The 26,441-nt window shown below is 33.1% G+C and overlaps 1 protein-coding gene across 3 annotated transcripts; it reads right to left on the bottom strand.

Annotated features, from left to right (window-relative positions):
• Positions 1-8,656: 8,656 nt before the first annotated feature.
• LOC126724984 (polyadenylate-binding protein-interacting protein 4) lies at positions 8,657-24,752 on the bottom strand. 3 transcript variants are annotated; one of them, XM_050429446.1, is made up of 16 exons: positions 24,456-24,751; positions 23,626-23,679; positions 21,997-22,155; positions 21,771-21,926; positions 21,472-21,608; positions 21,041-21,231; positions 19,930-20,107; positions 19,618-19,827; positions 17,776-17,903; positions 17,578-17,650; positions 17,439-17,472; positions 14,761-15,086; positions 14,429-14,575; positions 14,220-14,309; positions 14,034-14,096; positions 8,657-9,060 (listed from the first exon to the last, which is right to left on the bottom strand). In XM_050429446.1, the coding sequence occupies exons 3-16, from the start codon at positions 22,133-22,135 to the stop codon at positions 9,031-9,033; spliced, it is 1,902 nt and encodes a 633-aa protein (XP_050285403.1). In that variant the 5' UTR covers positions 22,136-22,155; positions 23,626-23,679; positions 24,456-24,751; the 3' UTR covers positions 8,657-9,030. The 3 variants fall into 3 exon arrangements, with proteins under 3 accessions (XP_050285403.1, XP_050285405.1, XP_050285404.1); XM_050429448.1 differs by having other exon boundaries at positions 19,621-19,827; positions 24,456-24,750; XM_050429447.1 differs by lacking the exon at positions 23,626-23,679 and having other exon boundaries at positions 24,456-24,752.
• Between the last annotated feature and the right edge of the window lie 1,689 nt (positions 24,753-26,441).

Genomic DNA, 26,441 nt, shown 5'->3' with positions numbered 1-26,441 from the left:
TTATTTAACACCAAGCGTGGGGCGCAAGATATTTCTTTATATATGCAAACGTGGAGACCAAGCAAGGCCACGTTAGGGACGTCAACTTCGCCTACTCCCTCGTCGGGGTCGTCAGCCTCGTTAGGGTCGTCAGTTTCGCCTACTCCCTTGTTAGGGTCGTCAGCCTCGTCAGGGTCGTCAGCTTCGCCTACTCCCTCGTCGGGGTCGTCAGCCTCGTCAGGGTCGTCAGCTTCGCCTACCCCTCGTCAGGGTCGTCAGCTTCGCCTACCCCTCGTCGGGGTCGTCAGCTTCGCCTACTCCCTCGTCGAGGTCGTCAGCCTCGTTAGGGTCGTCAGCTTCGCATACTCCCTCGTTAGGGTCGTCAGCCTCGTCAGGGTCGTCAGCTTCACCTACACCCTCGTCGGGGTCGTCAGTTTCGCCTACTCCCTTGTCGAGGTCGTCAGCCTCGTCAGGGTCGTCAGCTTCGCCTACCCCCTCGTTGGGGTCGTCAGCTTCGCCTACTCCCTCGTCAAGGTCGTCAGCTTCGCCTACCCCTCGTCGGGGTCGTCAGCTTCGCCTACTCCCTCGTCGAGGTCGTCAGCCTCGTTAGGGTCGTCAGCTTCGCCTACTCCCTCGTCAAGGTCGTCAGCCTCGTCAGGGTCGTCAGCTTCGCCTACTCCCTCGTTGGGGTCGTCAGCCTCGTTAGGGTCGTCAGCTTCGCCTACTCCCCTTCAGCTTAGTAGTGTCAGCTTTGCATTTATGCCAAGTTAACCCCGTCTTCCTAAAGCTGTAGACGTCCTAAAGCTGTTCGACTGCCATTTATGACAAGTGAGGCCGACGGGTCTATTTTGAACGTCGCTTCATGATACTATATTCATGAATATTCACATTCACAATTTTACCCTTATCATTTATCAATTAGTCTAGGCTCCATTTAGCCTTTAAAAAAAATATAATATCTGGTCAAACAACAACTTTCACATTTTTAATTTTAATTTTTTTTTTACAATTATTGGAATGAATATTATGATTGATTTACAATAAAATTGATGCAATCGCAGAAAATGCTCAATTAACAGATATTTTTAGGACATTTGTTAATAGATTATTATAGAAAAATAGTAAATTGCAAATTACACCCTTAAAATTTGTGAAGTAAAATTTCAGAATTTGAATTTTACTCTCTAAAGTGAAGCTATAATTAATGTTCTTCCGTCACCTTCCAATAGAGGCATTAATAAAGCAAATGAAGCAAAGAAAATGGTGCTTTATTTATCACTTAGTCTAGGCTCCATTTAGCCTTTAAAAAAATATAATATCTAGTCAAACAACAACTTTCACTTTTTTAATTTTTAATTTTTTTTTACAATTATTGGAATGAATATTATGATTGATTTACAATAAAATTGATGTAATCGCAGAGAGGGCTCAGTTAACAAGTATTTTTAGGACATTTGTTAATAGATTATTATAGAAAAATAGTAAATTGCAAATTACACCCTTACAATTTGTGGAGTAAAATTTCAGAATTTGAATTTTACTCCCTAAAATTTGAGGATGTTTGGATTTTACACTCCAACATTTTAGAATTTGGATTTTACCCTCTAAATTTTAGGAGTGTTTGGATTTTACTCCCTAAAGTTTGAGAATGTTTGGATTTTACCCTCTAAAGTTTCAAAATTTGTGGGTGTAAAATCCAAACACTTCCAAATGTCAAGGTGTAAAATCTAAACACCCCAAACTTCAGGGTGTAAAATCCAAAGACCTCCAAACTTTAAGGGTGTAATTTGCAATTTACTTTTAGAAAAATTTTGATGCTACTTTTTTGATAAATATAAAAAACTATTAAAAAATCGATTACTTTTTTTTTTACCCCATAAAAAAATTTCCAGAGATATTTACTAAACAAATGTCCTAAGGGCATTTGTTAAATAGTTTACTAAACCAATGCCCTAAAGTCATTCATTATTTACACTTTAAGATGTTATCAACTTCTATACCAGATTTCTTAGACTATGTTATGTCAAGTATAAATGCTTCTTTAAGATCACTCTCATGTTAGGAATTTTGCTATGTTTCTAAGAACTTAAAGTTTTTTTGGCCCTTAACATTTTTTTTGGGATAGCATTTTGTAATTGGGATGAACCCATATCCATCTATAATCTACCTGATTGGATTTTCTGCCTAGAAGGTAGAAATGGATCTAAGCCTTTTCCCACCTTTTTCCTCAATACAATTATTCTTAATTATTTATTTTAAAAAGATATAATTGATAATTTTTTTGAGAAGAATATAATTGATAATTGGTATGTTAAAAATAATGTTGTATTTTTGTTGCTTTTTATTTATTTCCCCTTCCATATGGGGATTATATTACTACCAATGTATAATTTTCCTTTTCCAATTAATTGGGGTTAACTATAAGTAAGATATATATTCTCTTTCTTTCTTTCTTTTCTTTTTTTTTTTTCTTTTTTCTTTAGTTAGAAGACAAATACTAGGATTCAGCTATTCAGCTATTCATCTAGTCTTGAAAATACTACACTTCATTAGGGGAAATTTTCACTGTTAATCTTTCATATATCGATGTAACCATTGGTATATGTTCCCAGGATTATATGTTTGAGGGAATTTTATTTTTATTTTTTTATGAACCAACATATTTATTGAACCAACAACAAAAACTACACAGCCAAGGAAAGAGCCTCAGCTCTAATAACAGAAACAAAGCAAGGAGGCCCCAACCCCACATCAAAAGAGCCAAAGTAGTTGTTTGACAAAGACCACTTGGCTAATACATGAGCAGCAACATTTGCTTCTCTAGCTTGTTTGAGGGAATATTTTTTTTTTAATAATAATTATCTATTCATAGTTGCTTAATGTTAAAAGTAACATACCACATTCATGCATGAGATATATCAAAAGTTATGCGAAGGTCCTAAAATACATCGTTAATCTTCCATGTATTGGATGAATATTATTCTTATTAACTTAATCTTTTCCTCCCATCCAAAAAAAAAAAAAAAAACACTTAATCTCATTCCTTCTAGAAATATATCGTAATTCTTTTATTATTGGATGAATATTAACTTAATCTTATCCCTTCTTGACAACTTGGTTGAGTTTATCTGTTCAGATTTTTAAGCAACTTGGCACTAAAAAAATTATATCCGAATCGAAGAAACTGTGAAATTATATTTGGCTTAACCATGCATGAACTTGGTGTCAATTTATCAAAAATTTCAATAAATAAATATATTTTTTAATATAAGATAAAAATTATACTTTAATCTAATTTAAGTGTATATATATGTGAAACTTTCTCTTAGAGACTTGAACATTGGCCCTTACCTCTCCTATCTTACAAGAATTTTGTACTTGTAGAGTAACTATTACCTCAAAGGTGCGTGACAATGTTTCGAATATATATAAGTATTGAAGAAATTAGTAGGAAATGGTTATTTATTAATGATAGTTTTATGAGATATGCTTGACTTAAATCCGAGCCCTTACATCCTACACCCTATAAGTACTTATATTTGTAGAATGACCATCACATTAAGAATATACAGTGGTAACAAGATTCAACATTGAGTCTCTTATCTGGGCATGAGATACTTCATTGATTGAGTAATTAAAATCTACCATTTAATAACAATATGAATATTTTTTTAAGCAAATCCCTTATTATTCTGAGTAATTCTCTCTCCTCATTAACTAAAAAGTTATAAAATGTAAGAAAAATAAAAATAAAAGCAGCTGTCTGGAACGTGAGTGACCAAAATTCTCATCTTAACAAGCGACAAGTCTCATCCTAGGGTTTACCCCAAAAAAAAAAAAAAGTCTCATCCTAGGCCATCCTTGTCATATTATGTTAATGCTTTTATTGTGGACAAAACAATTGCATTTAATATTGGTAAGCATGGTCTTATCTTTGTCGGAAATTATTATTTTAGTCCCCTAGAATGATAAACATCCTTCCCAAAACATTATTTAAAGTTGAACAAGTCAAATCAGTACTTATCTTTCAACTTACAGTTTTACCACTCTTTCCTTCATAATCATGAATTTTTCCCCACCTTTTTTTTTTTTTTAATATTTAAATTGTTATTAAATTAATTAATTTCATAAGTTGTTATTATTGATACCATTTTATTTAGATTCTACTAATTTGTTAGTAAACCATTTAAAACAAATTATGAAAATATGACTAACTTTTTTGACAGTTTTTCAACTCTCCATAAATATTTTCCTAAAATATATTATTAATGTATGCCCAAACTCTTTTTATTAATATTATTCATACTATGTTACCTCAATAATTATATAAAACAATTTTACAAAATTTTGTGAATCTAATCTTGTTACTTCATTGCATCCCTTTCAAATATTTTTATAAACACCTTCACATGATGTTACCTCAATAAATATATAAAAAAATTTGTAAAAAATTTTGTGAATCTAATCTTGTTACTTCATTGCATCCCTTTCAAATATTTTTATAAACACCTTCACACGATGTTACCTCAATATAGATATAAAAAAATTTGTAAAAAATTTTGTGAATCTAAACTTGTTTACTTCATTGCATCCCCTTCAAAATAAGTGAAAGGGAACAGTTGGCCAAAGTTGGTGCACAATTTAGCCGCCTCAAGTGTGTTTCATAAGTATTAGTATTAAATATAAAATAATTCAAATTAGCTAACAGATTCCAACAATTAGTAAAATATATATATTATTTGTTTAATGTTGAAAGGAATCTTCACTACCAAAGAGAATATAAAATTCTTACTCCATTATAAAACCTAAGAAATTAGGCCATAGCTGACGACTAATCAGCATGTCCCATGCGGTGTCTTTTTTTTCTTTTTTCTTTTTTGATGGAAACTTGTCCAAAATATTAATTATTTGATAATAAATTACTCATGAGCTTATCCATTAATCTAATAGAGATCTACAATTTTCAGTTTTTATAATTTTTGGAATATTGTTGTTGTTGTTTTCACTTATTATCTTCGAATTGCTTGGTCTAAATCATCGTGCATCAAACAGTTAGAGGATGTTTGGTAATGTTGTTTGAACAGCAGTTTTTGTTATTTAAACAACACAATACGTATTTTCATAACGTTTTTTCACCCACCCGTATTTTCACAATACTTAAACAACATTACTAAAACAATACTATCATATAGGCACTAAGTATCATTATGTTGATGATGTTGTTGGTCCTTGAAATTAATTAAGTTAAAAAATTTCAGAAAAATGGGAAACTGTGAGATAAATTGCACCAAAAGACAAAGTTTATAGTAATTGTCATTGGATCTTCCAATAAAAATTGGAAAAATATTTGTTGATTATAACGACGTTGCCGTCTAGCAGGAGAGTAGGACTCGTCTTTTGAGTTTTGAGAGGAGAGTAGGTAACACAACAAGGCTGGACATTTTTGTTTTTGTTTTTCTTTTTTGCAATTATCGTTTTTTTTTTTTTTTTTTTTTTGAGAATTATCGTTTATGTTTTTAGTTTTATTGAGCAATGAAGTAGGTAAATACCGTAAATTAGATCATTTTTTTTTCTCTTTTTTTTTTCTTTGTTCTTTACTTTCTTTTTTAATTTGATAATTGAGGAGGGAGAAGGATTTGAAGCCTTGAGAAAAATAAAAAAGAGTTGTCAATTGAGCTTACTTGGCTTTTTTTTAAGTTCCAGTTAGCTCAACTGATAAAATTTCTAACGATTGAGTAAAAAATTTGAGATTCAATCTCATTTTACACCAAAAATTAATTGGTGTCTTTGTTTTATGATAAAGAGTACAATTATCGAATGCAGACTTCTTAGATTGAAATTCTATCAAATAAATAAAGGTTCTTGGCTTTTTTTTCTCCCATTTTATTTACAATAAGTGAGGGTGGAAATTTTGGATCAAGGTTCTTCCAATGAAGAATCAAATAATAACTATTCAAATTTTTTGAATTTTTGAATCCAAGTTCTTCATGGTTAGTATGTTGTAGTAGTTGTTGTAAATTGTAATGAAATGACTATTTATGTAGAATAGCTATTCAATTATTTGGTTACATCTAAACTCTCAAAAAATATATATATATATATATATATATTTGGTTACATCTTGATAGGTGTAAATGTGTAATAATGTCAAAAATTATAACTTCCCATATATACGTAACAATTATAAAAATAAAAAAATAAAAAATCATTAAAAATTAATATGTTTCTTAAATTCAAAAATATTATTTTAAAGAAATATAATTATATAAGTATAATATTTCATAAATACACATATTGACTTCTTCTTTTTTTTGATGAGCAAATATTGACTTTTATTTTTAATAAAGATTATCATTTTTTTTCCTAATCTTCATATGATATAAATTTCAAGGTTGGACTAGAATTTAAATAAAGTTTACTTGTTAATTTTAAAATAAATAAAATTTAATTCAAATATCTTGTAGGACAGAACACTCATTACCGAGGTAGAGAACATTTGAAATCCATTTGATATAGATGTCAACGTTTTGACAGATTTTAATACATTTAAAATGTTTTTGATGTAAATGTAGAGCAATTTACTAGAATTTAATACATTTGTCAGTCCTCTCATTTTCTTTTTTGATCATTCAACCAAAAATTAGAGAGGGGAGAAGCAAAGGCAAAATATGGTTTTGGTTCTAATTAAAAGTAAATTTTCAAAATATTTGATTAAATCTACAAAATATGTAACATTAAATCTAAGTAATGTTACATCACTCAATATTTTTTTATTGGATATGAATTTTGAAAAATCCACTGTTGAATTACATTATATTCATATATTTTTCATGCTTGCAAAATTTCAAGGTAATCAAAGATCAATAGTCATGTCATTAATCAATTGTTTAAATTAAAGTTTTTGTAGTTTAAAATAATGCATAAAAAATGAGTTTATAGGTTGAATAGTAAATAACATTTGACTACTATGAAAATTGACATGCACGTTAAAAACGTATAGAATATATAATTCAACGATATAATTTTTAAAATATGAATTTAATAATAAGTTATTGGAAAGTATAATGTTGCTTAAAGTTACTCTTTTTTATTTTATAATATTATTAAAACTATCATTGGGTATGGTTTTTCGTTTAAAAAATAATAATAAATCAAATTGTAAAGAAAAAACCCATGCCATCTAGCATGCAAGTGGTGTCTTCCCCTTGTGATGTTACGGTGATATCTTTCAATGAAGAACTAATAATAAAAAAATATCCCATCTAATTTCTAAAAGCTAGTGCGTTCCTCCGAAACGAAGTCCGAAAAAATTAGCAGAGAAAGTGAAGCCACAAAGTTGAGAATGGCTATTGTGCGCGTGCCTTGGGGTTTTTAGGGATTCTCAATTCCATAGCTATTAAGCAGGTGATAATGTGATAGAAGAACAAAGTTTCTTTCTAAATTAATTTAGAGATTTTTTATGTATTTTTATATTGGATATGAATTTTAAAAATCTAACCGTTAGATTACATGTTCTTATTATATCTTTTATATTTGCAAAATTTTAAGAAGATCAAAGATCAATTGCTATGTCTTCAAACAAGTGTAAAAATTTCAAATTTTTGTGATATAAAACTGTGTATAAAAAATAAGTTTATTGATCAAATAGCAAATAACATCCGATTTGAACGAAACTTGATATGCATGTTAAGAACATAAAGAACATGAAATTCAATAGTTAGATTTTCAAAATTCACACCTAATATATATATATATATATATATATAAAGTTTGAAGAGTTTCCCTTCAAACTAGTTTAAGAAAAATTTTGTTCATGATCGAATATTTATTATGTCCATTTTAGAGAATAACTTACATAATAAAAACATAGCCAAACAATTGAATTATTACATTATAGAGTCTATTAACGTATTATCAAACCTTGAGCTTTTAAAATCATATTAATTTAAATTGATGCAATAAGACTCTCACATTTGATTTGAAACTAGTGAAACCATAAAATATATAGATTCAAAACAAATAAAAAACCTATAAAACTTATTGTAAATTAACAGTTTTAAATTTCATAATTTAATTTGAAAAAATTGTTAAGACTATAAAATTGTCATTTGCAACCAACCCTAAAATACAAGGTTCAAAAGATAATTTAGCAAATACAATATGGGTAAATAGTGGTTATGATTGTCGAATGCAACAAACAAAGGTGCAGACAAACAGAGACGTTAATGTCACACCTTTGAAGCCATTATTTGCAATATAAAGTGGAGTTTGTGATAGATTTTGTCAATCTCTAGGATGTATCTATGCACATCACAGCTAAATCCCACTCTAAAAAAGGATCGAATTCCTGTCATTGTAGAAACTACAGAATAGAGACATACATAATGATGTCATAAACTGAGTGGGTCATATTTGACCTGGCATTTTTGGAACATCAGAGTTGGGAACACCATATATTTTACTAAAATAGAAAAGATGGTTGCACATCAAGAGCATAATTTAAGTTGGTATGAACTTTAACACTAGACTTCCAACAGTTCAACGTAAGATTCAACTATAAAAGAAAAGATAACTTAGTTTAAAGCAAATCCAATTATTAAACTTTTCTACACAATGATAACATTTTCCTTTTTTCTTTTTTTCTTTTTTTGCCTTAGTTACTGACACTTGATATATCTTTCCTTCAAAGCATCGTTATTTCAAATTTATGGCTAACAATGTAACACAAATAAACAATAAATTATTTCAGAGTTAGAATTTAAGGGGAAATAAAAATAAAAATAAAACAACAACCGGTGTTCATTGACTAAAGCAGTCCTGACTCCTGAATTAGAAGACTCCCTTTTTTTTTCGGTTCTTTTCCGCAATGTCAATAAAACATATAGGTGAGCCTAGGCCATCATGTTATGACCATAGTGATGTATGAAGAATTAGGGAAAGAGTTGGAGATTCACATCTTAACCAAAATTTAAGCACTGTCAAGCTACGATTTGATACAAGAATCACCCGCTCTTGCCCCAACCTGCCCCCCGTCTCCAGCCAACCAACAAACTAATATTCTCGTCCTTTGTACTGCATTTCCTGTAAAAATGAATTAATTAGCTTCCTAATATCAATCCTATTTTACAAGGCAAAGAAGTGTCCCAGATGTTTATAGAACAAAAAAGCTGCTCCAACACTTGTGTTACTCATGTATGGAAATATTAGACAAAATAGTAAATGAATTTAAAATTTTAAAAAACCTGAATAATTCTAGTAGTATCACTCCAAAAGTAAATCGGCATCAGTTTTTCTGCTTTTTAATTTTTTAGTTGACTGTTTCATTCGACACTAGTTTGTAAGAGTTACAAATCACTAGGTGGCAAGGTTTTATGGTCCACATGTTCCTGTTAATGTTTTTTTTTTTTTTTTAATAATTAAATAAGCATTTAAAAAAAAAATTTATTTCATGTTTATTAGAAGTAAGTGATTAAATGATTATATTTACTATATCTCAATACCTTAAGCTTTTGGGATAATCGGTAATTTAACATAATATCATAGCAAGAGGTCCTAAGTTTGATTCATGTCCTCCTCCACTCTACCTCCCATTTAAGTTCCCATAATTTCTCACCAATTAAAAGGGCTCATAGGTGAGGGGGGAGTGTTAGAAGTATGTGGTTAAACGATTAAATTTACCATATTGCAATAGTTTAAGTTTTTAGGAAAATCAGTAATTTAATTAATAGCATAAATGAAAGTGAACACAAAGAATTACAAAAGATTATGTACAGAAAGATACAGCTCTAAAAACTCAGGAATGGAATTACAATCAGCAAAACCCCTTGTCAGACACCAATCAAACAATCTAGCAAACAGCTCTATCAATTGTATCCATGAAATTACCAAATCCTCAAATGTACCACAAATTACGTTCCTGCCATAAAGTCCACATCAAAAATAATGAGACCAAGTTCTAGATATCCAAAGACTGCTTGCCTACCCAATTCTGCCAACCAAACAACGTGAACACAACACTACTACAGTTTAACAGAAGATGCTCCATTATCTCCCTACTATAGCAACACATACAACACTACCCTACCAGCGTGTATCTTCTCTAAATGAGATTATCTCTTAGGTTGTGTTTGGAAACAGATTTGGATTTGGATTTTAAATTAAAATATTTTAAATGCCTTGATTTCAAATCCAATGATTTTAGAAGTTATTTCAAATCCAAGCATTTTAAAGGTTTAAAATCCTTGGTAGATTTGTTAAATCCAAATCCTTGACATTTTTTAAACTGTCCAAACAAGATATTTGGATTTCCATCACCCAAATCCAAAACCAAATACCCAAATCATGTCATCCAAACACACCATTAATTAGATCATCACAAGCGAGGATCTTCCCCCATGCCCCCTGTTCAATTGGAGACAGTCATTTTAAAACTCAATATCTATTTAATGTTATTCTGATCTGATGACCAATTCATGATGCCCCACTTACAACACTAGCACCCTACTCCCTTTGCTTATCTTTGCAACTCAATCGCTATATTGTCCATAGTCCTTTTTCCTTTTCTGGAGAAAAAAAGTCCACAAAAAACTCGACCAAATTTACAACAAAGCCATAGTCCCAAAATTTTGGGGTTGGTTATGGATATTCAACATATTATTTTCTTTTATATTATTCAACATATTATATTCAACTTAACCAAACTTAACCACATGTATTATTTTCTTTTAATATGTTTTGTTCTATTTGAAGTTATATTCTTTGTTACTTTCTTAATTGATGTCCTTTAATATTACTTCTACTGATGCTATTTTTTTTCTTCCTCTACCATTTTTTGTTCTCTCAACTTAATTTTTTTTTTTTTTTTTTTGATAAGAAATCAAAGATTTATTTCATAAAAAGGACATCATGTTCACAATGGTGAACACTCTGAACTTAAAACAAATACAAGTACCTCAAGAAGAGATACAAACAAAAAGAAGAAATTCAAAAATGGAAATACATTGTGTAAAACCCCAAGTTCTACCCCACTGAAATAAGGTCCCAACTAGTATAGGCTTCAAAAGATCAATTGATCTCACAATATCTTCAAAAGTATGATTATTACACTCCCACCAAATTAACTACGTCAAACAAGTTGGAACCATATTCCAAATATTAGAGGAATGCTTCCCCAGCCAATTCCACCAGCCAAAAAGAAGGGAGGTTACTATCTTCGGCATTACCCACTGGATCCCAAATATCAAAAAAACTTCACCCCACAAGACATAAACAAACTTACAATGGAGTAGAAGATGATCCACAGTTTCCTCATCACACTGGCATATGCAACACCAATTAACCAGTGGTAAACGCCTAAGAACCAGATTATCAATGGTAAGAATACTGCCCCTAGCTGCTGTCCATAAAAAGAAAGACACCCTTTAGGTACCTTTGTACTCCAAATACACTTCTAGGGTAAAGAGCTAGAAGGAGAGCCATCCGGAACAGCTAACAAATTATAATAAAATTGAACATCAAAGACACCAGAACGATTCAACTTCCAAGTCAAAGTGTCATCTCCCTCGCCCCTTGGCATATTGGAGTAAGATGCTTAAGCAGAGAACATGCTCTCTCTACCTCCCTTTCATGAAAAGCTCGACAGAATATAAATTCCAGCTTCTATCATCCCCTTCTAAATTAGAAACAACCAAATCAAAAATCCAAGCTTCTTTGGAAACAACACGAGCAAAAGATCTGGATAAAGATCCTTTAGAGGAATAGGCCCACACCAAGGTTTGTACCAAAAACGAACACGATGGCCTTCGCCCACAGCATACTCCACCTATCTAAAGAAACTCTCAACTCCTGCTCTAATATTCTTCCACATTCCACAGCCATGAGCCCCTCGAACATCCCTAGTACACCAGCCCCCACGATCCACTCCATATTTGGTTGCCATAACCTGACACCATAACCTGTGAACTTCTTTCCCAAACCGCTATCACCACTTATCAAGCAAGGCTTGATTAAACAACCCCACCCCTCCTTATCCCCAAACCACCTTCCTCCATCGGTAAACAAACATTATCCCTTGCAACTAAAGAATATTTAAAGACTTCATCAGTAGTCCCCCAAGGGAAATTCCTTTGTATCTTTTCCAATTTGGCCGCTACAACTTGACGAATAGTGAACAATGATAAAAAAGTAGGAAGGCTCGAAAGAGTACTCTTTAACAAAGTAAGTCTACCACCCTTGGACAAATATAATTGTTTCCACCCAGAAAGTCTCCTTTCCATTTTTTTCTAGAATTGAATTCCGTATCGAGGGATCCTTGTAACGTGCCCCAAGAGGATACCCAAGTAATTCATAGGTAGATTTCCCACCCTACAACATAACACACGAGCTAGAGCGTGTAAATTACCTACCTCACCTACTGGCACAATCTCACTCTTACCGACATTGACTTTCAATCCTGCGAAAGCTTCAAAGAAAATCAAAACCATTCTTACATATAATAATTGTTCCCTGGAAGCATCACAGAATAAGATAGTGTCATCAGCATAGGGGCTACCCCCATCTTTAAGCAAATTTCCTAATTTAGAATCCTAACTTTCCGTGTATTTCCACCTTCAATCTCTTCATCTTTATGAATTATTGATCCAAGATATCGAAAGCTATCGCTCTTTAGTATCTCTTGACCATCAAGTCTAATTGTCTCTCTCTCTATTTCTACATTTACTAAGCTTACATTCCATGTACTCTGTTTTAGTCCCACTTAATCAAAAGCCTTCTAGAGTGTCTCACCAAAATTATAACTTGGCATTAACTCCACAAAAACTAAACCAAATTGAAATATAAAAAAAAAAAAGGCCAAATACTCCTTACATGCTAAATCTATGATTTATTCAAAATTCTCCAAGGGAATTTCCTTCTAAAACTCTAGACTGAAATACGCAGCTACAGTCTCCTTGGCACAGTGTTGTCTAATGTGATGACTACATTATCGTCCTCACCTAGGTTTCAAATGGTGACAACCAAAATGATACAAAAATAAAATTGAGAAATATAAAATAAAGGATAGATAAATTAGGAGTTAGCACCTACACTTGGAGTCAACACCAATCAAGAGAAACCAAACCTAGGAGTCAACACCAAGCAAGAGAGAATAGATCTAGGAGTCAATTAGCAGCACCAGATCATTGAGAAATTCCAAGAGAGATGTTATTAATCAATCAAACTGTAAACGGAGTCCATATGAGTACAACATTGCTGCTGACGTGCAACACAGTTGGGCTCTGTTTACAGAGTTCTCATCTCAGAATTTAATGGGACTTAGCTTATTGATAAATTACCAACTATCCCCAAAGCTTAAGCTGTTAATAAATGGTGAAGTTAATCATTTGACCATTATTCTAACACTCCTCCAAACTTGTGGACTTAAAAGACTCCTTAAATGGGACCCAACACATAGGATTTTTAATTTTTAAAAGGAAGGTAACAGGATACAAACTTAAGACCACCTGCACTTATACCATGATAGAATACCAATTCTCCCAAAAGCTTAGTGTTGGGAAATGGTGATTTCGATCATTTAACAATTAATCTAAAACTTGATCAACATGGGTATTTGGGAAAATATTTTTGGTATCCTGGTAGTGCTTTTGAGAGAGAGAGAGAGAGAGAGAGAGACAGTGGGTTCACCAAGGGAGCAAGTGACATAACTGCTGTAAGTGATGTGAAAAATTATGTGACCTTAAGCATGAGAGATGTGGTCTATTTTAAAACCTAACAGATTATAGGAGCTTTTTACAAACCAATTTTGAGGAAAATTTGTTCTTTTTTTTATTAAAAAAAAAAAAAAAGGAAAATCCAGTGCTTCCAATTAGAGAACAATGCAAGTGGACTGATAATGCATGTTCCTTTTCCAAAAGCATTGTTGCTTCAGGAAACAAATAAGAAATAGGAGCAGCTTCTTTATACACAAAGAAATATTTAAAATTAGCACTCAACAAGAAAATATAAATTCTTAAACAATCTAGATTACAATAGTTCAGAATATGATTAGAATGACTTACATGTTGATAGTTTTGCATGTACAAGACTTGCCTAGGGTGACCACCAAGAAGCATCTGCGGATACTGCATATAGATAGATAGATACAGGTCATCAATATCAAGAAGTTACATTTGTGTACTAATATATAACACACAAACAAGAATCCCTGTGCAGAATCCCACAAGAACTTATAGACAATGTCGCACCTGAGGGCCATTAGCATGAAAATATGGCTGTGGTGTTGGTGGAACCTGTGGATACATAACAGGCTGGTGTCCGGGAAATGAGGGTCCAATCTGTTAAAACCATGGAAAGTAACCATAAGAATAAACAAGTGGAACTAAATGTATAGAACAAATTTACAATTAATACCGATCCTAATGTATTTCACAAATCATTCTTTTGTTACACTTACTCCAATGCCCACAGGCATGCCAGGCATATGTGGTACAGCAGAGACATTTGGTTGAAAATAGAATGAACCATCAGAGACTGGGGACTGAGGCCTAACAGGAATTTGAGACGGTATGAAACTCTTTGCATTAGGATTGAGTTTGAATTCCTGATATCAAAATTGAAAAAACAGTGGAAAACAACGTAATTAGGAAGAGAGCAAAATATATTTTAAGAGGAAGAGAGGATCCTAACAATCTTATATATCTCTTAATAATGATGTATGTTTTTACCCTACTGCATTTACTAATATCAACTGTGCAATAAAAACATACAAGGTCTAATCAATAATACCTTAGCATGAGGATTCAAAGTTGACTTTTCAGAGGATAACGAACCCATTGATGAGCTTGGTGATAAACCAGGTCCACTAGAAGCCGAGACACCACCTGCATAATCTGAACTGGATGATGCAGAACTACCAGGTCGTCCACGAGAGTGTAAAGATTGGGGTTCTCCATGCACTTTGCTAGATGCCACACCATCAGATGGTTCACCATAACTTGTCTTTTCATGACTCTTAGATAGAACACCACATGATGTAGCATAAGAGGTGGCATTAGCAGATATTCCCCCTTTATCAGAGCTGTCTTTCTTCTCATTAAGCGATGACTGTGAATCTACATTAGACAATATGCAATAGTAAACAGAATATTTAAAATTGCATAAGCAGCAATCATGCAGTATGCAGAAGAATAATATAGCTGACAGGGGCACAAAGGTCAGCAAGCAAAAGAAATAAATATTAAAGTAGGCTCCCTCTTAAAAAAGCAATTCAGTGAAAGGAAAATCCAGACTGCAAGTCATGTAAATAGTAGTTATAAATATCCTGTGGACATTATTTTCATGCTTTAACCATGGATCTACATCATTAAACAATGTACAATAGTTTTTCTTTTTTCTTTTTCTTTTTTTTTGTTTTTTTCATTTTATTTTATAAGTAAAGAAAATTTTATTCAAAATCATAAAAAGGAGTCACCCAAGTATACACAATAGGGGACCAGAACAATCAAATACACAAATTACAAGCATCCATCAAATCATAAACCAAAAAATTAGAATGACTTCCTATGATATACATCCAATCCGATAGTGTTTTAAAGAAGAAAAGTTTTAAGTCGCCTATTGTCCTTTCATAATCTTCAAAACACCGGTTGTTTCTCTCCTACCAAATGCACCACATCAAACAATGAGGGACAGCCATCCACATAACTCTATTACGATGGTGACCAAATTTTCCTTGGCAACATGCTAGGAGCTCAACCACAATCTTTGGCATTGCCCAGTGTAACAATGTACCATAGTTTACAGGTTATGCTTGAAACCACAGAAGCCACAATTATGCAGAAGGTATTACAAGAGAAAGAATTTTAGCAAGTGCAGGACACCCCCCCACACCCCCCCCCCCCCCCCCAAAAAAAAAAAAAAAAAAAAAAAAAACCTACACACAAAAACCAAGTAAAATGGGAATCCAGACGGTGAAAGTTAGACTAACATGCAAATTACACCCTCAATGTATGGGGTGTTTTTTATTTTAGTCCCAAATGTTTTAAGATTTTGATTTTAAAACTAACTGTTGACACCGTTTCGAATTTCGTCCATCCATATATTTATGTTAATGATGTGGCAGTTAAGTTCCACCTATGCTTGCATTGTGCGTTACTTGGTCCAATTAAAGTTAAACCAGGCCAATTCAACTAACTGAGCCATTTATGATTTCCTATCTATTGTTTGCAGATGATAATTTGATTCGGTCAGGGAATGATCCAGACCAAATTGGATATTTGAAATGTGTTCCAAAAAAAAAAATTTACATCAGCTGAAGAAAAAACCTAAACTCAATTGATATATATATATATATATATATATACATGCAAACAAGGCAAACGGGAAGGGGAAAAAAAGATGAAGAAGACCAAGAGAACATTGAACTCAAAAGAAAAATCACAAAAAAAAGACAACAAACCTAAAAAACAGTACTCTTCCTCATTTTGTTTCAGAAAACAAAGGCAAACAAAAATTTTCAAAACATGATCTAAAACAATAATTGAAATTCAGAGTTACCTTTACAAACTCCATCACATAATACAAAGCCAAAAACCCAAACACCAACAAAAAACCCAACAAATGAAAACTCAATAAAAATTTCATTTCCTTGCTTTTTGCAGCAACCAAACAAACTCCACAAGAAAGAAGGAAACAGTTTCACAATCATTATCAGAATCCCAAAAATAACCAGAAAAGGCAGTTCTGGACACACGGATAATTAGCTTTGGGGTTTTTGTCAGGACAGTCAGATCGTACAGCACATCTTTCTTCGAGATTTTCTACAGGGAAGGCAATTCTAAGGAGCTCAAGTACTCCAAAGTCACTTTACTCTTCGGCCAAACAAGAAGTTGAAGCCCACGATTTCACTCACCAGAGGTCGTGGCTCGACAAGAAGCCTGAAAGGCAGCATCGTATCAAGTGGAAGCGAGCGAGAGAGAGAGAGAGATGTGACAAGCAACAAGGCAGAAGAGAGAGAGGGCATTGATGCCAAAGAAAACAAAGTTGGACTGGTTAGCATGATCATGAGAAGCAGAGCAGAATAAATCAGGTAGAGTGGAGAAGAGAAAGGACAAGAGGAGGTGCAAGGAGAGAGAAGGGAGAATAACTTTGTTTTTTAGAATTTTTTTAGTTTCTCTACTTTTTTGGGTAATTAGTGAATTTTTTTAATTTAGTGATGTGCATTTTTAAATGAAATGACATGTTTTAATTGGATCAATCATGGAGAAACCATCCCAAACATAGATGGTGTAACTTGCATTTTAGTTGTGTAAGTCATTTAAAAAATAAACATAAATATCTCATGGATATAGTTCCATGCGTAACTATATGCTGGTATTTTCTTCTTAAAGTTAAGTAGCCAGATAAGAATTAATGGTATTTGGAATCAACAGTTGGCATGCATACAGACAAGAAATTTCACTCACCCTCAGGCTTTGACAATTGAGCATCTTCAGCTAACTGCATTAGAATAAACAGAAACACAAAACATGTATGTTAAAAGCAATCAAATGAGGCACTCTTAAGTTACCATGAGAAAAAGCATATTAAGGAATTTCAGTTCACCGTCTTCTTCTCTGCCAATTCCTTGGCATTATTATTGAGTCCATGTTGATCACTGATTGAATTTTCCTGGATCCTGCAATTTTTAAATATAGAATTTGATTAATTAAGGAAATGCATTCTAGGAAAAGCAAAGCCACATGGCATTAATTTCTCAAGGAAACAAGTAAATAACAAATAACTAGCAAAATCAACAAAAACCTGTTTTCACTATCTGAAGCAGGGACGCTTTTAGAAAGAAATTCGGATGCCAGCTGTTTAGCATGATCATAAGAACCAGTGCGGCTTAAATCCAAGCCAGTACTTGACTGGGAAGACTGTGCTTGATCCTGCATGCCCAAAACACATTTTCCTTAAAGACGTTATGGGTAGCCAAACACCACAAATACATGTGGTAACTCTTTGAAACAATGACAAAACAGACAAACGTAAGCTATATACGTATTGAATTAAGATTTCAAACACCATAATGAAGATTTGAAGATATTGATTTCAAGATAAGATAGACTCAGAATACAAGATGATAAAAGCATGTTTCAGGATAAACTATACAATGGTTTGAGAAAAAGAAATTCATTGGATTGCAATCACTTCTATTAAAAATAAAACCCAACACCAGGCAATACGTATTCCTCTAAGTAATGATGATTTATGCAAAATCATAGTACTACCCAGCCTCTAAAGAACCTTCCAAATAGAATAAGCATACAGGATGATAGAAGCATGTTTCAGGGTAAACCATCCCATGTTTTCAGCAAATACATTCATTCAATTGCAATCACTTCTATAGGAAACCAAATACCAGTCACTATGCGTTCTTCAAAGTAATGGTTATTTAAGCAAAATTAAGTACTGCCTCGCCATTGTAATTAACTTCCAGATATACAAAAGAGACAGAGCTCATATATTCTCAAACCCCCCCCACCCCACCTTTTTTTAATTTTCTAATGGTAAGTTGCATCTCACATCCTGTGAGTCTTGAATTCACAACCTTGCCCTCGACCCTATACCATAAGAAGAGGATAAGCCATTTGTACTAGAGCTCATTGGATGTTCTCCATTACAACTTACAAGCGTTAGTTGCCGTATGCAGCCAAACACTTGTCTAAACAAAGCAAACTAGAGACCACATGTAGCACAGTGATCAAGATAATATTGAAGAATCATTCTCTCTCAACTCAGTATCAACTGCACAAAATCTATCCATAAGTTATAACTTGATCAAGAAAGTCAAACCTATCATGCTACCTATCATCCTGCTGCTTCCCTTGAATCCTTTCCGAAGGACAGATCTGTAAGCTACATGCATAAGACTCCCATTATAGCCATCAAGGCTTCAATTTCACCAAGCACACTTGTCCTTACACTTGATAACACCAAGAGTCCAAGACAGCACCAAACCAATAATATGGCAAGCTTCATAAGAGGATTGGCCATTATCTAAAGAATTTTTTTTTTTTTTTTTTTTTTTTCAAAACTGAATGATGCACCTAAGATTTGAACTTGTTTCAGTAAGTACTGTCCATCAGTTTGAGATCCACCTAAGATGTAATTCTTTAGGAGTACTTTGCACATGCACCCCATGTACTTGAGGTCTCTCCATTTCGATAAAATTTATCATTTATCCCAAGGAAAAAGATAAACTAAGTTTTAAGAGTCCAGGAAATTTTATTACTTTCTAAAACTGCTAGGCATGGGCTATAGTAACCAGTCCTTGAGGCTTCTGTCTCTAGTACTCATGTCATTGGGTGTTTACATTTGGTCTTTAACAGTTCAACGAGTCCAAATCACATTTGAGAGTATGTGTTCATGTTTAGTGGAGGTTGAGTTATCATGACATGGATTCTCAAAAGTCATAACCCGCCCCATAAAATAAACAGGCAGCATATAAGCAGTTTGATAACATCCCAATGAAATCACCTAACCAACAAGAAGTCCATAGTTGATCTAATATTATCAGATTAAGTATAAATGAGCAAAAAACTTAGTCACATTACAACAGCAAGTAAAATAGCTTATATTTGATAGAGAATAACAAGGAACCACCTTAGAGCAAAAGCTTGATGACAACCGAGCTCCATCATTGTTTTTCTCAATGGATAAACTACCAAAAGTTTCAGTGTTATGTGAATCCGATAATATATTCTCAATATCTCCATACCCACTATCATCAACCCCCTTACCCCTATAGACAGAAGAGAATTTAGTCTCCTCATCAATATCAAAATCTTCATGAAAGTGACTGCCTCTCTCCTGTTGGAACAAATCAACATGAAATATTTAAGGAATTTGGAGAGACCGATTAACAAAGGAAAAAGTTTTAAAACAAAGAAATTTATGCTAGATTAACCTCACCTCCGCTAAATGAAGATCTTGGGTTTCCTCACCCTCAATTTCTCTAGCAATTCTTGAGGCTTTCTTTTCCAACTCTTCCATCTTAGGACCTCTCTCAAGTTTTGTTGTATAAAGTTCCTCATCAAAGGTGCTTTTTACTCCAAATAATGTTTCATTGGTTTCAAACTGGTTCCAGTCCCTAGGAAGAAAATAATACAAAAATTATCAGTCACCGCAAATATAAGTGATAGAAAGATCACACTCAATAATTATATAAGTATGTACATCTATAACACACACACACACATGCATGCGTGTGCACACACATTGGTACTTGTAGCGCCAAGAGCCTATAGCTACCTCCAACAAGGGCATGGCTAACCAATTAGTTTCATTTTAAATCATTAAGTAACAATTTAATACGAGTGATGGGAACAAATGGAGGAAGATAGATAAATGAAAACATGTATGTATTAAGAGTGTGAAAGGTGCTTTTTACTCCAAATAATGTCTCATTGATTTCAAACTGATCCCAGCCCCTAGGAAAAAAATAATACAAAAATTATCAGTCACACAAACATAAGTTTTAGAAAGACTACAATCAATATATGTACGTATAATATAATATAATATATATACGCACACACAAATTGGTCCTTGAAGCACCTAGAGCCTATTGCTCCCTCCAACAAGGGCATGGCTAACCAATTAGTTTTGCTTTACATCGTTAAGTAACGATTTTATATGAGTGATGGGAACAAATGGAGGAGGATTGATGAATGTTTGTCTGTGTGTGAGAGAGAGGGAGAGGGAGAAAGAGATCGTATTAATGTGTGCTGTACATCTGATATTATTTAAATGGGTGCACTTCATTCCACCAAATGAATGTTTAAAGAATAATATCAAGGTACAATTGTACTTTTCCACAGCTAATTTTTAACCAAAGTAAGCCAATGAAAAAAAGATATACCAAACCAACATTTAGAAATTAAATGGAAGAGGTTCAAGGGCCAGAAACAAATGAAGAAATGCTGCTAATAAAAATTTAAAAGTTCTCACAGGTGATCCTACTCAAGTAGAGAAGTTATTAGAACTGTAGAACTTTGGGTAAAGAAATATTTATTATAACAACCTATTCCATTGGCCATCAAATATATTGTCCAGTTCAGGACACTGTGGATAATTTTCATCAGGAACCCAGGGTTTCAGTTCTCTCTCCAACTCAACATGTCGAGATTGTGATATGTTGGAGTCCAGCATAAGCTCCTGCTGTCTTTCACGTTGGAATTCTTGTGATAACTCTTCCTTGGTTACTGCCACCCCCTGGCAACATCAACAAACAACCCAGTTAAATATTAATGGCTAAAGATAAATAAAAACTTAGCCACTAACCTAACGCAAGACAGATATTTCTCTTTTACTGCAACAAGACCATATCCTTGCTATCATTGTAACAAATTATTAAGTATTTTAACAAAAACAACTACACATCAACTTATTGAATCATTTAGTAGAAACCACATTTAAGGCTGCAGAGTTTCAAGTACAAGAATGCAGCAGAACCTTTGCAGAAACTTGTACAAAATCCTCGGACTGTATAATTAAAGTCTTTATAGGAGCCTTGCTAACAGACTCTGCAGCAGCCCTCTGTCCCCGTAAAGAACCATCCTTTATCAAGTGTGCCATTTTCAAGACAATTCCTGAAAGTTAAAAGCAAGTAAATGTTAAAAGAAGACACTTGCCAAAGCAAATTGCAAGAGTTTTAGAAAAGAATTAATGGAATCTACAAACTACATCTGGTATACAACACTACAAGTCAAACACATAATCTCTTTAACAAAATCAAATCCAAAAAAGCATACCAAAATCTTTTTCAGCAGCATGAAATATTCCAGAGTATATAGACCCATCTTTCACCTGAACTTCCACATGATGCCCAATGAAACAAGTTGTTACATATACTACCCGGTCACGTGAAGGACTCCCATTACTGCCGATTTTGTAGCCAGCCATTGCCCCTATACCATCCACTATGAGAAAGGAGAATGTAATGTACTACTGAATGCACTCCAGGTCTAAAAAGTTTACCTGTATTTGTTGATCTGCTGGGATTTGATTTTCCAAACTGCGATTTACTCACCGTCCTAGTCCCTACTTCTCTCTCGCCTCTTCGCCGGCCAAATCCATTAGTAGCTAATTTAGGCTGTACAGCTTGTTGCAGATTCATTGCCAGCAACAACCTTTGACCTAGACACACACACACACACACACAAAAGGTCTGAAATCAGTTAAAGTCTTTCTGCTGCAATGTCAATTAAAAATTGTGCACAAAAAGAAACAGAATAATAGTGAAACATGTGGTTAGCTGTTTCATGAAAAATAGATGAACAAGGACTGCCAGACCAAATTGATGTGATTAAAATACAGAGAAAAATACAATAAGTAAACTCTCCAACTAAGGACTCCTAAATCACGAAATCTGAGAAAATATCTTTCAACTAAATAATACTGGCCAAAAGGGGATTCTCCAACAAAATGGGAAGAATGGACAGAAATATTATATGAGGCAGCTACCCACCCAACATATACCTTACTCTTGGATGAAGCTATAAAATTCCCTTATTATAGACCAATGTACATCCCTGTATGTTATCTAAGATCATTAAGACAAAAAAAGAAACCTTATAGATCTTGTTAACACATATTTCATAATACCAGTTCCCATCACCAATTTAATTTAAGCCCAAACTCTTTTTACCAAAACTTTAAATCTTCAGTTGAATATAAATTCCTACTTCTGGGACATCTGACTCATTCAAGCAAAAACATCCTGCTTCTGTCAAACCTGACTGCATGAATTACGTCACTGAGCAAAGCTTTTGGCTTGAATGGCTTCATGATTTTGTATGCACGTGACATGGTTAAGCCTAAACTGGTCTTTTATGTAGCTCTGCCATCCTTCAATGTCTGTTGTGGGAGCCTTGGTTTAGTTTTTATTGTTAATGACACTGCCTTGTCCTGCTTTATTTGGTTCAATACCTTGAAATTGTACCCTTATATATATTCGAATGTGGCATAGATGATTTTGTGTCATATAAAACATCTCCAACTTACACCTTCACCACAAAAAATTTCCAAAATAAAATGCAATAAATTGTGAAACACTCCAGCCTGTATCCAAGAGTTCGGATTTTCACCAAAAAAAGTTTCTATTGGCTCAAAACCTGCAGGCAGCTTATCATAAACAACCATTACTTTACTGATCTTCAGTGAAACATCCTCATTAAAACCAGGACTTCTCCTCCACCATTCTCCCCACCCCCAACCCCATCCCTCTTTCTTCTCACATAGTCAAAGATTCCCACACCAACTAAGCTTTTCTTCAACTGCTTGTATGTTTGAACATACACTTGCTTCTACAAGTTTCAAACTTGTATGTATGTATATGAAAGCCCCTGCACACACCCAGGCACCCTCTCACACACACAGATGGAGTAGAATGATGTCTGGCCGAAGCCAAAGCAGAACCACTTATTGCATAACAACATCACATCCAACGATTAAAAAATCACCACTCCTCAATGTCCTTCTCTACACCTGCTACCTTTTTTTTTTTTTTTTTTTGATAAGTAAAATAGTGACATAAACCTCCTACCTAAACTTCAAAAACTCAAAAACACACAACATTAGAGTTTGCTAAAGAATACAAGACATTACCTTTCTATGATGGGAGCTACCCACAAAGAGACCCTTCAAAGTTCCAATAAAAACCTACATCATGAAGAGAAACAAACAAACCATTACCAGTCTAACAAAACCACAAACCCTCCAAATTCTCCAAATTATTACAAAGGTAATTATCACAAGTGATTTGCGGGTTCAAGCTTGGAAATTAGACTCTCCAAAAATGATATTACAGGTAAGATTGCCTACCAATCAACTCTCCAAACTCTGCAAAAGTGAGAGCTTTGTACACTAGGTACAACCTTTTTGGTTTCAGCTCAAGCATTATCAAAAGACCCTAACAACCAACAATTACGTAAACAAATAGAAACCTAAAAGCAATTCACACAGTCAACGTACAGCAAAAAGCAACACACTCAAAAGAAAAACACATCGAATATGACCTCCTAACCACAAATGATTACAACATAATTATAGAATCTCCAATACACTATAAGCAATTAGAAATCAAATGCACAGCAAAAGCAAAATAGTTCTACAATAAATAAATAAAAACCTAAATTTGTATATATATATGCGTGATACATTTTCCGGATTTAGCAGATGAATGGCCGAAAATGGAAACTGGAATCAGTAATTAAAGCAAGTGAAGTGAAATTGTGTTTACTACTTAATTGCTTTACCGAAACCAACCAGGTTTGATTTTCCTTCAGATTTTCTCGGAAACCAAACAGAGAGCAAAGTTTAAAAAAAAAAAAAAAAAAAAAATTAAAACAAATTGTAATTTGGATCGCGAAGCCAATTGAGAAGTAATAAAAATAAATAAAAAAGAGCGTGAATTCAAAGTACGATCTTATCGTTACCTTAAATAGCTGAAGGTTGAAGCTCAATGAATCCGTGAAATTCTCTCTCTTCACTTCGATTTTCGGCGGTGGTGGTACTTCTCCGAGTTGACAGACTCAGTGAGTTAGGGTTAGGAATATAGGGAGAGCGAAGAGAGAGAGTTGGAGAAGATCGGAGATAGGAACGAATCGCCGAAACGATACTAATTTTTAGAGAGAGAGAGAGAGTCAGAGTCTGAGTCTGTGTGTCGTTGTGATCGATGTAGAGAGAGAGAGAAATTTGGAGAATAGCAAAAGAGGAAATAAGAATGGGAGTTGTGAGTGTTTTGAAGGTTGTGAAAAGAAACGAGCGAGGAGTGGAGGGATTTCGTGCGGTGGGGTGTAGTGTAGGATAACGTTCAATGCATGTTGTATATCGTTTGATTGACTTTTACTACTTTTTTTTTTTTTCTTTTTTGTTGTTCACTTGTTCTTGTCTTTTCTATTATTGGGGGGAATTTTGATTGATCTTATTACTTCTTTTTCTTTTTTCCTCTTATGGAAATAGGAAATAACAAGGATGATGGTGAAGAAATTTGGTGGAAATTGCTATGTACTTGCTACTAGGATTCCTATGGGTTTCTTTTTTCTTTTCTTTTTTAATGCAACAAGTTTAAATGGGTAATTTTATAACTTTATATTGATTTTAGAATCATGTGTATCTGAATTATTTATAATTGTTTGTTTTAAGATACATTTTGGGGGATTTAATTTGAATTTTTTTCCAATTTAATTTATCTATTAAATAAAATAATCTTGTACACTTTTATTTAAGCTAAGTCTATAAGGATATTATCTACCTTTTTTAGAATTAATTCAATCTCGATTTTGATTCACTTGTTATCATGAAAATCAAAATTTGTATCATTTTATATAATTAAAAAATTGATGTAATAACTGTCAATTTGATAGCATTAATGGTGTGACAGATTCATGATCAGTTGACCAAGCGTTATTTCCACATATCTTCTTAGTATGACTTGTGTTTCATCGATTCAATAACTAGTGTGTACCAAATGTTGTTTCTTGCATACATGTTGCATTATCCAAATTATTTATATTCTTCATTTTGAGATGATTTTTGGGGGCTTAATTTGAAAATTTTCTAATTTAACTCAACTATTGAGTATGATAAACTTGTACAATTTTATTTAAGTCGGGTTTTTAAATCTAATTTTTCAAAATAAGTCACCTTGAAAATACAAATTGTATCATTTATATAATTAAAAAATTGAAATGGTGTGACATTTTCAATATTTTATCAATCGACCATATGTAATTTCCACATGTCTTCTTGTATGACTTACATTTCATTGATTCATTAATAAGTATGTACCTGATGTTATTTTCTTGCATAAATGTTGTGTTATCCAAATTATTTATATTCTTCACTTTGAGATAATTTTTAGGAACTTAATTTAAAATTTTCCAATTTAATTTAGCTATTTAGTAGAATAAACTTGTACAGTTCTATTTTAAGCCAAGTTTTTAAGGATATTATCTAACTTTTTATAATAAATTTAATCTCAATTTTGATTTACTTGTCATCTCAAAAACTAGAATTGTATCATTATATAAAATTAAAAAAAATGATGTAATAATTGTCAATTTGATAACATCAATCGTGCAACAATTTCAAGATTTTATTAGTTGACCAAGCGTGATTTCCACATGTCTTCTTATTATGACTTGCATCTTGTCGATTCAATAATAAGTGTGTACCAGATGTTGTTTCTTGCATAAATGTTGTGTTATCTAAATTATTCACATTATTCGTTTTGAGGTGATTTTAGGGGACTTTAATTTGAAAATTTTCCATTTTAATTAAGCTATTTAGTAAAACAAACTTGTACAGTTTTATTTGAGACAAGTTTTTTAGTATATTGTCTAATTTTTTCAAAATAAGTCACCTTGAAAATCATAATTGTATCATTTTATATAATTAAAAAAATTGATGTAATAATTGTA

Source organism: Quercus robur, chromosome 5 (genome assembly GCF_932294415.1).
Source record: "Quercus robur chromosome 5, dhQueRobu3.1, whole genome shotgun sequence".
NCBI lineage: Eukaryota > Viridiplantae > Streptophyta > Magnoliopsida > Fagales > Fagaceae > Quercus > Quercus robur.
Note: the sequence above shows the minus strand (reverse complement) of the source record. Positions and strands in the feature narration are given on the sequence as shown.

Excerpts from the sequence above, each read along its gene's own strand:
- LOC126724984 (XM_050429447.1), bottom strand. The coding sequence starts at position 22,135 with ATGAATCTGCAACAAGCTGTACAGCCTAAATTAGCTACTAATGGATTT. Across the intron at positions 14,310-14,428 it reads GCATGCCTGTGGGCATTGGA|ATTGGACCCTCATTTCCCGG; the intron begins GTAAGTGTAACA and ends TGGTTTTAACAG. Across the intron at positions 9,061-14,033 it reads ACATGCAAAACTATCAACAT|GAAATGCAGTACAAAGGACG; the intron begins GTAAGTCATTCT and ends TCATTTTTACAG.